General features: G+C 44.6%; 2 protein-coding genes across 2 annotated transcripts; both read right to left on the reverse strand.

Moving 5' to 3' along the window:
- Positions 1–4,220: 4,220 nt before the first annotated feature.
- On the reverse strand, positions 4,221–10,059 carry LOC101772676 (methyltransferase-like protein 1). Its single transcript, XM_012843065.3, has 7 exons — positions 9,695–10,059; positions 7,001–9,420; positions 6,790–6,873; positions 6,022–6,126; positions 5,829–5,937; positions 4,932–5,083; positions 4,221–4,849 (listed from the first exon to the last, which is right to left on the reverse strand). Exons 2-7 carry the CDS (start codon positions 9,311–9,313, stop codon positions 4,445–4,447), a joined length of 3,168 nt encoding a protein of 1,055 aa, XP_012698519.1. The 5' UTR covers positions 9,314–9,420; positions 9,695–10,059; the 3' UTR covers positions 4,221–4,444.
- Positions 10,060–10,656: 597 nt separating this feature from the next.
- Positions 10,657–14,475, reverse strand: LOC101773231 (ubiquitin-conjugating enzyme E2 4). Its single transcript, XM_004982930.4, has 6 exons — positions 13,985–14,475; positions 13,795–13,874; positions 13,387–13,501; positions 13,239–13,291; positions 13,008–13,136; positions 10,657–11,102 (listed from the first exon to the last, which is right to left on the reverse strand). Exons 1-6 carry the CDS (start codon positions 14,026–14,028, stop codon positions 10,972–10,974), a joined length of 552 nt encoding a protein of 183 aa, XP_004982987.1. The 5' UTR covers positions 14,029–14,475; the 3' UTR covers positions 10,657–10,971.
- Between the last annotated feature and the right edge of the window lie 733 nt (positions 14,476–15,208).

Raw genomic sequence — 15,208 nt, forward strand, 5'->3', positions numbered from 1 at the left:
TGAACCGGTGAGCACACCAACTCCCGGGCGGGGCCGGCCGGGGCCAGGATGGCAGGATCGTACGGTCTCTATCGTCCACGCCGCCTCAAACCAAACCCAAATCCTTCGCGGCAGGCAGCACCCAGCCCGCGCCTGCCCCGGCGCGTCGCTCTTGCGCTTGCTGCTGCGTCGTCGTACGGCTCTTTCCCATTCCCATCCCCATCCCAGGCGACCCGATCGGTGGCCGCCCGGACAAACACACGGGGACAACCGAGGTCGTTGCCGTCCATCCCGACCTGTAACGCTCCGATCGAGCGGATCGCCCGCCGACGGGGACGGAACGGGGAGAGAGCTAGCAGCCCGCCCGCGCGCTGCGCCGTCGGGGTCGGGGGGTTCGTGAGCTTGTCCAGGACCGCGCGTCCGGAGGCGGCCGCCGGCAAATTCCTTCCGCGGGGCGGAGGAAGAGGAGGCGCTCCTCCTGGCGACTGGCGCTGGAGCGGGACACTCGCTCGGTCGACAGCGAGAGACGAGCCTGGCGGGATCGCGATAAGAGCGCTGCTGCTCAGGAGTAAGGAGTTAGGAGTGACAAGGCTCGTATGCGTGACCGTGCACTTGTTGTTTTCTTGACTGGCTTCTACTCGGACAGGGAGGTGTCGTAACGACAAGTGGTTTTCGGGGGTGGACGTGCGTGTCACGGGGCAGTTTGGAACGTGGGAAACTGGCAGCGATTATATATTTGCAATGATTCTCCGGGGGACCTGGGAAATTAAGCTCCCGGCTTCAGTAAACATGTTGGTAATCATATCGAATTAGCCTGGGCACCCTTGGGGCGCTAATTGTTGCGGGAGTGTTCGGTCAAGGGAAACCTCTTTGTACTCCAGCTGTCTCCTAGTATAGCTGCGATTAAGTTGGTCATAAGTCCAACTGTCTTACGTTTGACCATTTTATATGAAAATATATCAAGATATGTGACACACACCAAATTTGTATTATCAAAAAAAAAATTAAGCTACTGGCTTCAAGAAACATGTTGGTAATCATATCGAATTAGCCTATGCATCTTGCACTTTATCGGACACTAATTGGAGGAGCTTTAGGAGTGTTCTGTCCAGGGAAAATTGCTTTGCAGTGCTAAACTGTTATGATTTGCAGATTTCTACATATATAACCCCAATGATGTTGAGCCAAACACTCTTAGTTTCTGCTTTCTTTTCTGCGGAGTAAGAAATTATTTGACGAGTCAAGTGTAGCACTCCTTGAACTTCAATTTTCGTACGCCTATATGCCTGAAGGAAATTGGTTGGCACTACCTGTACAGCCGCCAATATCATTTATGGAAAATTTGTGCGGTCAATCTTCCTCTGAGGTCTGAAACCTCAAGACTGAACGTTTAGTCCGTGCAGGGTGCTTTTGTTTCTGAAGCAAGACAGCATGCAGGTGCACCGTCCGGCACTCCGGCCTACCAAGATCATTGAATTCATCCACTTTGTCGATGTAACTAAATGATCCAAGCTTTCTATTTTTAGATGTAGCTCGTATTTCCTAGTCAGAGGCCAGGTATGCTACGCCACTACATACACAGTACAGGATTTTGTTAGAATGTCTTTGTCGTTTTAAAGAGAGCACGATTGGCATCGAACTATATCAACTTTGTTGGTTCATTAGGGAGTCTCTGGATCCTTTGCTAAAATTTAGCTTAGGTCATATCGGATATTTGGATGCTAATTAGGAGTATTAAATATAGACTAATGATAAAAATAATTGATAAATGAGGACTAATTCACAATACGAATCTATTAAGCCTAATTAACCCATGATTAGCACATGTTTACTGTAGCATTACAAGTGCTAATCATGGAGTAATTAGGCTTAATGGATTCATCTCACGAATTAGATCTCATTTATGCAATTATTTTTATCATTAGTAACATAGTACTCCTAATTAGCATCAAACCTCCTATGTGTCCCGAGCTAAACTTTAGCCAACTTGGATCCGAACACCCCCTTAACAAAAGAAGAAAATAGCATTTGTACATTAAGCATATCACTATCATGTTTGTTATAGAAAGATACTATACTTTTTTGTCAGGAAAAATTTGCACCAAATTAAACAATTTATCAGGACAAATGTGCCAAATTAAAGATCACAGTACTCCCTTTTGTCTACTATTTCAATAATACAAGAATTCGACTTTGCATACTGATACAGTGTCGGTTAGATGATGGTAACACATTCTCGTTGCAACATCAGCAAACATTACTGTCGTGTAGACGACTATCTTGCACATCATACCCACCGCAGAAATCGAGCATGGTTTTCGTCGACGGATCGATCAACAACTCCTGGTCAGGAACAAGCCTGGAGCAAATCTTTCTTCGCTGGCATCACTGTCGTCTCTGCCTCCAGCATTTCCACGGTAGAAAATTCACCAGCTCTCACTCACAAAAGGCTCGAGCGTTCAGGAAGCAACACGGCATGCACGTTTTTCTACGACGGCGAGGGCGGTGTGGAGACCACAGATCTGTCGTCGTCGGCGACGGGGACGTACCCAACGGACCCAGGTACCGTCGCTGCCGTCCTCGTTGTCGGAACAAGGACAGGGTTGGCGCCTGCCTGGTGAGACTACTACTAGGACTAGAGGTGGCGGTCGAAGCAACGCTGCTGACCGCGGCGCAGAAAATTACGGCACCGAGCGACGCCGAGGGTCGCCGGAGTTGGTGAAGACTCTTTCGGCTGCGCTTTCGGAACGCGATGCAACGGGTCCCGGAGGAAGACTGGCGCGGAATCGCTTCAGCGCTGTCTGCTTCTATGAATGCAGCTTCAGTTCGAAGCTGCTGACTACTGCGACATGGGCCTAGGCTGACTCTGAATGGGAATGGAATCACTGTATCACCGAGTGAGAAACGAAGGCAGGAGCTCTGTCGAGCAATGCTACAGGTAGCCGGGTACTAACATTTTCTCAGAACTCAGATGAACATTGCAAAACTAACTTTATTGTTGGGGAATTTTTTCATGACTTGCAATCGTTTCTCGCCTCTTGAATATTATCGGTTTCTTTTGTGGATTTTTTAAGATTTTTATATAAACAAATTTCATATGTGTTCTTTTTCCCAATTGGGTATTGATGTATTCCCTCCGTTCCAAATTGTAAGTTATTCTAACTTTTGTAAGTTATTCTAACTTTCTTGGAGAGTCAAATCATTTTATGTTTGACTAAAATTATAAATAGGATCACAAAGATTTATGGCACTGAATAGATATAGTATGAAAATATATTTAATGAAGAAACTAATGGTACTTATTTGATATCATGAATATTATGAATATTAGTACTTTATTGTATAAATTTGGTCAAACTTGAGATGCTTTGATCTTCCAAGAAAGTTGGAATACCTTGCAATTTGAAATGGAGGGAGTAAGCATTGATGGGACCAAAAGAAGAAAATGGAAGCAAAATGGAGATATGTACCCGATGAGACATCATGTGCCTGATCTGAATTCTGAACCAATGGTGGCTGACAAGACGCAGGGGGTGGACATGGCACCTCGTGCAGCGACCACTCTGCTCGCCCCATGATTCCACACCGGTCATCGTCTATGTCTTTAGCTTAACCAACGAGATCAACGCCTCTCTGTTTGGTCTTCCACAGCTCTCAACTTTTGAAATTGAAATGGCACAACAGCCGCACCTATCGTCAGGTGCCTTTACATGTGATGGGAAAGAAACAGAAACAGCCGCAGCGTAGCAGCTAGCCCTTGTTTACTTGGCGAATTTGGGAGGTGCCAAATTACTGTAGCAACACTGTAGCGTTTCGTTTGTATTTGTAAATTATTGTCCAAATATTGACTAATTAGGCTCAAAAGATTCGTCTCGCAAAGTACAACAAAACTGTGCAATTAGTTTTTGATTTCGTCTACATTTAGTACTCCATACATGTACCGCAAGTTTGATGTGATGGGGAATCTTCTTTTTGCATAGTGCTAAAGTTGGGAGTTTTGTGGGAAGTGAACAAGGGCCTAGTTCTGCTTGTACACTGCATTTGATAGGAAAGAGGTCTGGGCAAGGACATACCTAGTCCTGAGCCAAAATCTGGCCCTACCTTCATCTTCAACAGGACAAGGTAAACAGTGAACAAAGCAACAAGTGCAGTGGCTGCCAAGTGATGTATCCTAGAAAACAAATATGCTAGTGACAATGAGACGATTTGCATGTTTTATCTTGGAGAAATAACAACAATGCTATATCTGTGACCTTTTCCTCATTACCAGCAATGCAAGGTATCTGATGAATTGTCTACCGCTATACCTAGAGTCCTAGAGATATGGTGCTGCTGGTGCACTGCCCACACATTGAAAAGTTGACAAATTGAATGGATACAGTTTTATCAATACTGATGGTAGGAAGCAATGAATAGTTTCCTTGAAACAAAATTTCTGGATAGAAACGATCCAGCTCAAATAATGTTACAACAATCTTGGGGTGTTAAAATCCATATGATCTGCACTTGATCTTCCGAAAGGCGCACTGAAGCCATAAGTACCAAAAGCATCATTGCTGTCAGGGCCAGCTCCTCCCTCCAGCATTCCGAAACCTGCCATTGGAGTGGAAGCCCACGGTGCCGGCATCATGGTTTCAGAACCGACGACAGTCACCACGTTCTGTGACGTGTTTGCGCCAGGTCGCCTGTTTGTGGAACTGCTAGATCCTATCGTGGGTACCGACTGCTGATTCTTCTGTGGGGACTTGGGACGCAGGCTCTCGATTTCTGGAGTTGTCACCACAAGATGAGGAGCATCAGGAGGGGGGTTACGACCACCACCTCCCTGCCATACTTTTCCATCTCTGTCCGCAAAGTTCTTGATGTATGCCTACAAGGATGCAAGTTCTTAGCAGCAATTCATGGAGTAAATGTTCTTCAAACTCAAGACTTCATCTGTGTTCGGACCATACCTCTTTATTAAAGTTTGATGTAGACAAACCTTTACCAAGGGTAAGCCAACCCGGACGAATGTTATGGTCCTCGCCAAAGAGCTCAAGACGCCTCCTTCCAAGAGCAAAATGCTCAATGATCCTATACATGTCTTCAGGCTTTTTCGTTGAACCTGTATAATACATGAATATTACCAAGCTAGTGACGGTTTACCGATTTGCATGCCATCAATAATAAAATCGAAGTGAGTCAGCAATAAAAAGTGACAAGTATCAGATGACTGTATATAACAGTAACAGATAAGTAGAAGAACATATACATAAGATTGGATTCTTTCTGTGAACTCTCTAAGGGGGGACCATGCTATAAAAAGGACAAGAAAAGGCAGCAAAGACGAGTTCTGCAAAAAGTAATTATAACGGTTACATTGTTTTTTCACATTTATTTTCTCCCCCACCAATCTCCTTTGAGACAAAATGGATAAAAAGTAAGATGAACTACACGAACAAGATCAATTAGGGACAGAAGTCCACGTGCCCTCTGTATTATGGAGGAAAAAATTGCAAAAGTTACAGGGTCATCAAAAGTCATTCTAGATGTTTGCAGATAAATGGTACCAGGTAACCTGACTAGATGTTGGCAGGTCGAAAACTTGGTACCTATGCAGAATGACATTGAAAGGCAATTCACATCATAAACAAAACAAAATAGAAAATTCTGACATGAAAAAAGAGCATGCAAAATATGACAGGTGAAGAGAGTATTATTCACAAGGTACTAGAGGGCCATCTGATGAAAGATTGCGGCAAGGGCAATGCTACCACTTATTAGTTGGCAATTGGTAGTTAGCAAAGGGTGAACATGAAGCAATGAAGAATGCTACTGTGTATTATAAACGTTTGTTAAGAATCAAATACCATCACTAGGTTCCTCAGCTATTATTATGTCGGTGTCAATGTTTGCATGGATGATATGCCCATCAGTGCTGCGCCGTACAGTTCCTTTTATGCCCATTAAGCAATGCTCCTGAATAAGGGGAAAACATATGCTTAAGAAGAAAGCCAGCTACAAGTGAGTTTATGAAGCCATTGAACATAGAGAATAGCTAACCTTTGAACGCTGGAACAGAGTATTAGAATCATGGCGCAGACCTGGTGTTGCATTTTTCTTGTTGGTTTTTACCCAACATACATCCTCACACCTACGGAATCCCCACTGCAGGAACAAATATCTCAGCACTATGCATCTCAATACTATTATTCACTAATTAAGCTAGAGTTTTCTTGGGCTATTTTTTTTAAAAGTAACCTAATCAGACACCCCTTCATCTTTATTATGTAAATAGGGCACAATTCCAACAGAAATTGCAGTGTTGTGCACAGACAAGAACTGGCTACAGTAGAATATGGAGTACAACACATTGTGAACAGCATTGCAGCACGTTTCAGAGTGATGAAATCATTAATGTAATATTATTTGAATAGCAATTCGATAGAACACCCCTTAGTATTTATGAAATAAATAGGCCCTTTTGTGAACGAAGCATGGGGTTTGGGTCAAAACAAGTAGCAGCTACAATAAATGAGATGAGTAAAGCACATATTGGGGAAAATGGAAAGAATGATTCAGAGCAGATTATAGGAGTCTGGATCTGGTCTTCTAGAAGTTGAAATCAATGCTAATGTCCCCAAAGAACAGGTCAACTGTGAGAAATAAATAAATAACACTTCAAAAAACATATGAAGAACTTCTGTCTCATTATTTGTACCCTAGGCAGAATTGTTTTAGAGAAATCTAGTAATTAGTAAAACATATACAAGTTACAGAAACAGCAATTTTGAAGATACCAAGTTATACAAAGAGCCAACTATATCCCACCTTCTTCAAACATTGTCTGCCCTGTTCAAGACCAACACCATCACCAACCCAAAGGAAGATAAATGAAGGCGTATCAGCTATGGCCTGTTGAATCAAATAACTGACTATCACATAACATCTCCACAAGAAAAGGACAAGCACCCAAAGAAGAAGAAAGGCTGTAATATTCACTAAAAATAAAATTATGCAGTAATTCAAGATAGAGAATGATCTCGATTTTCAAATTCATAATCTCCTCAGCAGTCCAATACTCAATGTGATCTGTGATACCTGGAGCACGATGAACATATTCCTCCCACGGAGGATCCACAAGGATAACATCAAACTTTGTGCCCAAAAAATCTGGGGAAAGCACATGCTCCTTGAGGTCACACTTGTAGTACATTGGTGCCGAAGCTGAGTTAGAAACTATTTCATCTTTCCTCTGTATGAGTTCTCTTAGCTTAGGATAATCCTCCACTACACTTGTAAGCTCTAGTTCCCTAATGAAATTCTGAGGTCGCAAGCCAGTGTCAACAAAGTTCTGTGAATAATCATTCTGTTCACCCCTTGAAGGAGCTTTTCGAGCAGGTCCGCTATTCCTCTGTGGTGTCCAGCCTCCAGGAGGTTTATCATGCAGCATTTCATGACTTGGTGTAGCCACTGGGTTGAAACCTGGTACTGGAGCATCTGTTGGACCTCCCCTTCCCGTGTTTGTTTGATCTAATTGAATATTATGGTTTGGGCCAGCTCCCACACTAGGAGAGAACCCAGGTCCAGCTGCTAGAGGAGGCATGAGAAGATTGGGTGGAACAGCAAGCATATTCACATCCATACCCCTTGCTCCAGCCCAAACAAGAGGCCCTGGAAAAGGCGGCATGAAAATACCAGGTCCAAGAGGGCTTGGAGAATGGGACATGTTTGGGCCCATTGGTTGCATTGGGCCTGGTGGCAGACCAAGAGGTCCAAATGGCGGAGGTGGCATCATGGGCACCGGCCCTCCCATTCTCTGAGGGTCCCTTCCATTTGGCCTCCCTCTTACACCTCTATAAAGTTTACTGCCTTTTGATCCTTGCTGATCAATTGGAGAAGCCAAACTGCTGCTACCACTTTGCCCAGCTACTGGTGTATCGGACGTCATTGGCCCCTTCAATCCTGCTCTCGCAGTTGGGGAATCAACAGAACCTTTGCCAGTATTCTGATTCCTATTTTGAGCATCATCATAGTATCTCTCTTTCGAATCTTCTTCACTTCTATAATTCCTTTTGTCCTCTTCAGCAGGATCATTTGTTCCAGCTGTTAAATCCTCATGTGCAGCCATGCTTGTTCTTCTCCCAGAAACAGAGCCCTCCCTTCCAAAATCAAGATTCCTGTTAGGCCTTATTTCTATAGAATCAGAATTATCATATCGATTTCCATATGAAGAGAGGCCTTTGCTGCTCTCATATCTGCCCCTAGAATCTTTCCTGTATGCAGACCGGCCCTGGAAACTTCCACCATCTAACCTTTCAGGCCCATGACTCCATTCTGTAGTAGTGCCATAGTCATTTGTGCCTTTAGAATCTTCCCTTTGATGATTTCTCATGTACTCTCTAGATTCTTCAGATTCTTTGTTGCGCTCCATCCCTCTGTGTGATATATAATCATCTCTAGGTTTCTCTTTCACGTTCATACTTTGTTCCCTGGCATTTCCACCATCATCCAAATATGGCAACTTACCTTTCGTTCCTAAATTGTCGTTACTTCCATATGTATACTCAGCTTGGTGCCTTAGCTTCTCATCTTTCTCTTCCCGTTTGGCAGTCCTATGTTTATCATCTCTTTCACCGGATCCATCCCTGTAGTCTTGAGCCTCTCGTGCACTTTTGTGATTATTCTGACCAGAAGATGGCCTACCACTAGCTTGATCAGAACTTGCTTCATCAGCTCTTTCACTGGTGCAAGCGTCATCCAGTCCCCTCTTATAATGTTTCTCCTCTAGGTCTCGGTGCCATTGCTTCTCCCTACTCCCATCTATTCCCTCTGAGTGCCGTACATCCTTCTCCTCGTGTCTCCCATGATTGTATGGACCCTCAGCCTTGCTTCCACCTTCACTATGAGAAACATCGTGGCTAGAGGTTCTGGAGCCAGATCTTCTTGATGAGTCCGAATCATTCTTATCTTCTCTTCTTCTCCTACTGCTGTCCCCACCTCTATCCTTGTAGACATCAGATGATATCTCACTTTTCTCTTCAGGGCTTCGCCTTGGAACCTTGGACACCCGTGAATTCTTTCTTACATTGTAGTCTTCCTCGTCGTCGCTGTAGGCCTGTCCTGAGCCTGAAACAGACTTCCTTCTAGGCTCGTACCTATTGGTAGAAGATCCCCGCCTAGCATCATCTGGATCCTCAACTCTATCTGCACAGCCATGCTTTCTCACCTTGCTTGACTGGCTCTTTCTGCCGTCAGCATCCTCTCGCTCATCGTCTTCCTTCCAACTGTCCATGGCATCAATGCTGTCCTCGACATCTCTCTTGCAACTCCTGCTAGATTCGGACCCCTCCATTGCAGAGTTCTTGTACTGTATATAGGCTTCCAGACTCAAAACTTATCTGAATTTGTCCATTTCGGCCCAATTAGACAAAATGAGCATCTCCCACCACAGAAGGAAACCTGAGATTTCACCTGAACAAATTAAAACTTTGCTATGTTGCATAAAGGCATCGCCCAACGGCATAAGTAATCAGGTAGTTGTTAAGGAACACAAATCAAATTATAATCACCACTTGCCCACTGCTTTGAGCATCAGCAGCAGACAACCATATCAAAATTGAAGTGATAAAAGAGAGCGAACTGCTAGTTTTTGCTAGTTCTGAGCAAGATTAAAGCAAAAGGCCACGCTTCACCAATCTAAATTCGAGTAGACTGAGGGGAGGTGCCGCCGTACCTCCAAAGCGCTGCAGCTGAGGCGGCCGCGACCTGCGGCCCACAGCCAAGGTGAAGCCGCTGCTCCAGTTAAATCAGGGGCCCGGGCACGCTGCCCTCGGGCGCTCGAGGCGACCAGTGGAGTCCTGCAGCCTGCTGCCGCTCGCGAGCGGTGAAATGGCCCGACCCGCCGAGGGGGTGTGTTGGCAGGGGTAAGAAAGGAGGCACGGGGAGGAGGGGCGTCGTAGCATGGCGCGTGCGCGGCGCCGAAGGGGAGTGACGCTGGCTGGCACAAGGGTTGGGAGCGCGCCGTGCCGTGCGGGCGGCGGGCGGCGGCGCGGTGCGATCGCGTCCGGTCGGCAGCTTCGCGAGCGAGGCCGTCGACCGAGGGAGAACGACGCCTTGGAAGTTAGTTGGGATCCGGGCCGAAACCGTCGCTGGCTGGGTTGGGCCTCGATGCTGTGTGCCGTTAGAAGGCTTATGGGGTTTGGTAGCCTGTGGGCTTGTGTGGGCTTGGTGCTTGCTTGTGGATCGATGGATTTGCGTCGTGCTTCGCAAACGAAGGAAGGGTGAAAAAACTTACTCCCTCCTTTCCAAATTGTACCAAATTGTACGTTATTTCAAGAATTTTAGAAAGTCAAAGTATATCAAATTTAACTAATTTTATATAATAATATAATAATATTTATGATGTTAACTAAGTATCATTAAATTCTTTATCAATTATATTTTCATAGTATATCTATTTGATGTTATAAATCTTTATATTTTTCTCTATAATTTTAACCAAATTTAAGATACTTTGACTCTTCAAGATTCTTGGAATGACTTACGATTTGGGACGGAGGGAGTATCTGCAAATTGAGTATGGTATGAGTAGTATGACTAAAGAAATGAAGTGGGCTAGTGTGAACAGAATCTTGCAAAAAGAAAATTTAGCAGCAATCCTCACAACCATCAATGCTAATCAAACAACTTGTCAAATTGCTAGTAAAACAACTGTTGGTTGGTTAAACATGCAAGCAATCAATATCCGTCATGCCCACATCAACAGCCAATGGAGGAAGCTACAACCATAGTTTATTCCCTGAAACGAAACCTTTACGAGACAAACGAGACAATGTTAGAGCTACTGCAAATTCAACAGGTTGACTGAAGAAACAGCATAGGATAACATACAGGGTACACTTATTTACATGACATCCGGAGTTTTTTTTAGTTTTTCAGTTTTTTTGTTTAATTGCAATTTCTGCAATGAACATTGTATTGATTTGTTGGGAGCGCAGCTTCCAACTTAGACTAAGGATCGGGATTGCCGAGTATAGCTTCGTCCCCAGAGTCATCTTCCTCCTCACTAAGCTCCTCGTCACTGGACTTGTCTTCTGGGGTTATGCCAGCATCCTCTGGTTTGGCATACTTCTCACAGTATTCTGCAGAAACATGGGAGGGCAAGTTAGCACTGTAGTGTCAATGGGGCAGTAGTGACAGGCATAAGGCTAGTTGGCCAATAATGAACAAAGTAGTGCTCCAACATATGTCATACGAAATGCGATAAAGATAGAATATGCTTGTTGGCAGCATGATGCCACCAGACATAAAGAAACCGTGGCTGATATAGCATCAAACAACCATGTCACTAGAAGTCTCTGTCAGCATGCATATCAACAATTTGAGATAAGATCTAACATCAGGAATATAGAAATAAATTGTCCACTAACCCAGTAGTTGTCCAGCAGATAGGTAGTGCAAGCATTAACTTATTCAAGCAAGTGACTAATTTCAAGATCAGTATTTATCTTAGCAGGTGAACTTAACTCATTATAGTGTCATCGAACTGATAGAACTGGCAGCCATAGGAATAAATCATGTGCCATAGGTTTGTCGTCAGTTAGAGAACATAGCCTTGGTTTCACAGTTTCAAATGTATTAGATCATCCAACCAACCAGACAGACTTCATTAACTGGTTTAGGCAAGTAATCAGAGTGCGCGTTCATTTATTTATCTGATCCCAAACCCCACCAAATAAAAACCAAAAAAAAAAAACTTTCTCCTCAAACATGCAGGAGGGCTGCATATCATTTCATTCAGAGAAAAGGTTTGATTTTCTATCTCCTGTATAACCACATACAAGGTTTTACCAGGTCTCTTCTGCAACAAATGATAAGTTAACTTGCGAGTCTGAAGATGAGGAGGGTTTGTTGCCATCTTGATTAAAGCCCCAAACCATCAAGAGAAATGAGCAATATTGTGTCTTCATTCTCTAGCGACAGTATTATGTCCAACTCGTCTTGCTAGAAATCATCTTCTTTTGCATTCAGATCAATAGATCTAGCTCTTAACATTAGAATCATCTAGCCCACCCCTTACACACAAATTTGCAGGACTACCCCCCCCCCCCCCCCCTTCAGTACCTGAAACCACCACATGCGTGACAGGACAAGTCCACTGCTCTAGGTCAGGTACATGAAAAGAGAGCAGTATAGGAGGAAGCGTGCAACACAAGAGGAGGAAGAACCCACTGCAGCAAGCAACATCTATGGTGGAGTGGTAGGACTGCACAGGAGTTCCATGAGCTCACTGACTCCAATGGTCCCTACTAGTGTCCTGTGATGCCTCTTACTCTTTTTGTTCAAACAACATCAATGCCAGAAGAAGAATTGAAAGGTACATTGGAGATAGGGTACAACAAGACTTGAGATCAAAGTAATTTGACTAGGATTTAGTAGAATTGGACAATTGGTAGCAGATAAGTAATATGATGATAGACGTTGGTGATGTGCATTATATCAGGGGACATATTTTTAGTAGCAAGTTTGAAGTTCAAGCACCAATTCCTCAGACAATGCAATACATGCCCTCTTATGTTTTCTGTTCAAGACAAGTAACTGTTTGTGCTCCTATCTTTTCTCAAACTTGATAATTGTTATTAGAATGTCCTCTTAGCAATATGACTCGGTGGCGTTAAGTTTTGGACGGCTTAGTAGACAATTAGTTCGGGTGCAACTACTATTCATTGTTTTTGTTGCAGTGTAACTGGAACATGTTAGGTTTGAGAGAAGAGTTAACTAACGCATGCATGCATTACGGGAAAACGATCAGAACTTTTCATGTTGATTTGTTGCATATACGGGCCAGGTTGCAAGAGAACATCCTAGTGTGGGTTTACACTCCATAAGTAAATATTTCAAGGTTGCAATGCATATTGCAAAAAAGCTGAGTTTGTAGTAGAACATAACAGACAGACAGACCTGGTGATGATTTTTCAATCAAACATAATCTTAGAACTATAGACTATGTACCAAAAACAATCAGGGATTTTGCTGAATCACATTACCTTTCACTTTCTGTTCATAAGCAGGACGGTCACGCATCATCAATGCTGCAGCCTCCCCATTTAATGGATCAGAAGGATTGGGATAGAGTAGAAGCTGTGGAAGAAATACTTCAAAAACATTTACTAAATCTGCAAAAGGGGAATGTGAAGAAAAGAGGAAGTTCAGGTTATAGTTGCTACAATAGGAAGTAAGTGCTCATAATGACACTGAAATGGAAGGGACTATCTAACCAAACATTGGGCTCCATGTCTGGTTTATGACATCCAAACAGACAGAACCAGACCTGCATTTTTAAAGCAAACAAGAGCAGGTCAGGAAATGCTACTCCCACGAGCTTCAATTGCAATGAAGAAGGTGGTTCAACATCAAAGTACTCACATTTCATCAACATTCGGGTGATAAATCTTGTTGATGAAGCCGATGGACGGGGATTTGTAAGGATATGCATCAGGTAATTCTACCCTAACCTTCCAGACGCCGCCTTGATAGATACCTACCAAATTGGGCACAAATTCATTAGGCAACACAGCTTCTCAAATCAGAATAGCCTACTAAAAAATTCACTGTAACAAGAGGATGCTTCAGGTCAACTGAACAACTGAGCAATCAACCCAGCATAAAGCTAAATCAGTAGTTGCCCAAGTGATCAACAGGGGAAATTCACGGTTTTACTTCATATTCGCTTCCTCTAACTAAATCTAGATCAGGAACTGGGACGCGGATCACCAGCCCAAGAGGCAGGAAGTCAGGTAGGAGAGGAAGCGGGTTGCAAAAGAGGGCTCGTACTTTCTGTCGGCCCCTTGAATTCGACGAAGAATTCCTGCATCCCGTCGTTCACCATCTCCACCTTGTAGTCGCTCATCATCCTGCAACGCCAACCCAAGAGCGCCCCCAAGAAAGGCCAGATCAAAAACACAAACAAACAGAACCCATCAAGGGGAAATTGAAAGACGAATTAGAGCTCCAAGATCCTCACAGCTTCATGAGGTCCATCTCGCGGCGCTTGCTTGGTGACGACATCTCGGAAAGCGGAGGTGAACAAGAAGCGCCCCCCTCTCCTCGCCCTCTGGAGTCCGGAGACGCGGCTCCTGCCTTCGGGATAAGAGGGAGAAAGGGATTGCGCAGCCCTGTACGGTGCGTCCGCGTCGCCGTGCGCCCCTCCCCCCACAGCACGAGATTTATTTTATTGTTGCGGCCGCCGGGCCGAGACCGGGAGGGCCGTGGGAGGGCGAGCGGGCGGGACAAGGAGATGCGGGGAGGAAAGGGACAAAGCGAAGCAAGAGAGAGGGAAACAGGAGATGATGGGAGAGGAGGATTAGGGACGCAAGCGCAATCAATCACGCAAATGGCTTCCGGGTGACGCAGAGCACGTCGACTAATCTCGATCCTCTCCCTAATCACGCCTTCTTCCCCGTGATCCAACCGCGTCTTCTTTTTCTCTTTTACTAGTATTATCTGGCCCCTTATTTTTCTTTTTGCTCTAGAATTGTGCTCTAGGAGGAGGAGGAGGAGGAGGAGGAGGGTTTGTTAATGGAGGCGGCGAGATCTGGCTGGCGCCGGTTATGATTTGCCTCTGCTCTCTTCTCGTGGTTTCTGTGTGGGGCTCGGACTCGGGCCGGCCGAAACCGCCGCCTGCTTTGCTTCGGCGGCCGGTGACTGACAGAGGCGTGTGCTGGCAACTTTTCCCGGGCCCCGACGCGAGCGCGTGGCACCCCAGCAATGGACGGACGCCTCTCGTCAAGGTGCTCGGCGGTTATTAGCACAAAGCACGTGCATCGCCCACGGATAATGTGCCAAATATACAGCGGAATGAAATTGTACTTGCATCTACTGGGAATGCGTAAGACTTGCAGGAACTTTTTTTTTTCTATAGACTTGCAGGAATTTTTGGGAATAAGTCAGTTCATGTACATAGCAGGAGAAAAGAAAAGTACCGGTGTTCCTCGCAAATTGCAAATTGCTATGCTTGTTTCTGGTCGAGGTGGTGGCAATGCCTCTTGAAGGGTAGCTCTTTCGAAAAAAGAAAAAAATGTTATTTAGCTTTTGCGGTGCCGACACCAACTGGCCCACTCGCCAACATTACTATCTACCCATACTCCTTGATTGTTTTTTGACCTTTCTCCTGAGATACAAAATTTCAAGTGCAACATTTGTTTAATTTCTTCCAACCGAAACTTTCGAGAGCCACCAATTAGAAAAA

This window comes from Setaria italica, chromosome IX, assembly GCF_000263155.2.
Source record: "Setaria italica strain Yugu1 chromosome IX, Setaria_italica_v2.0, whole genome shotgun sequence".
Lineage (NCBI taxonomy): Eukaryota > Viridiplantae > Streptophyta > Magnoliopsida > Poales > Poaceae > Setaria > Setaria italica.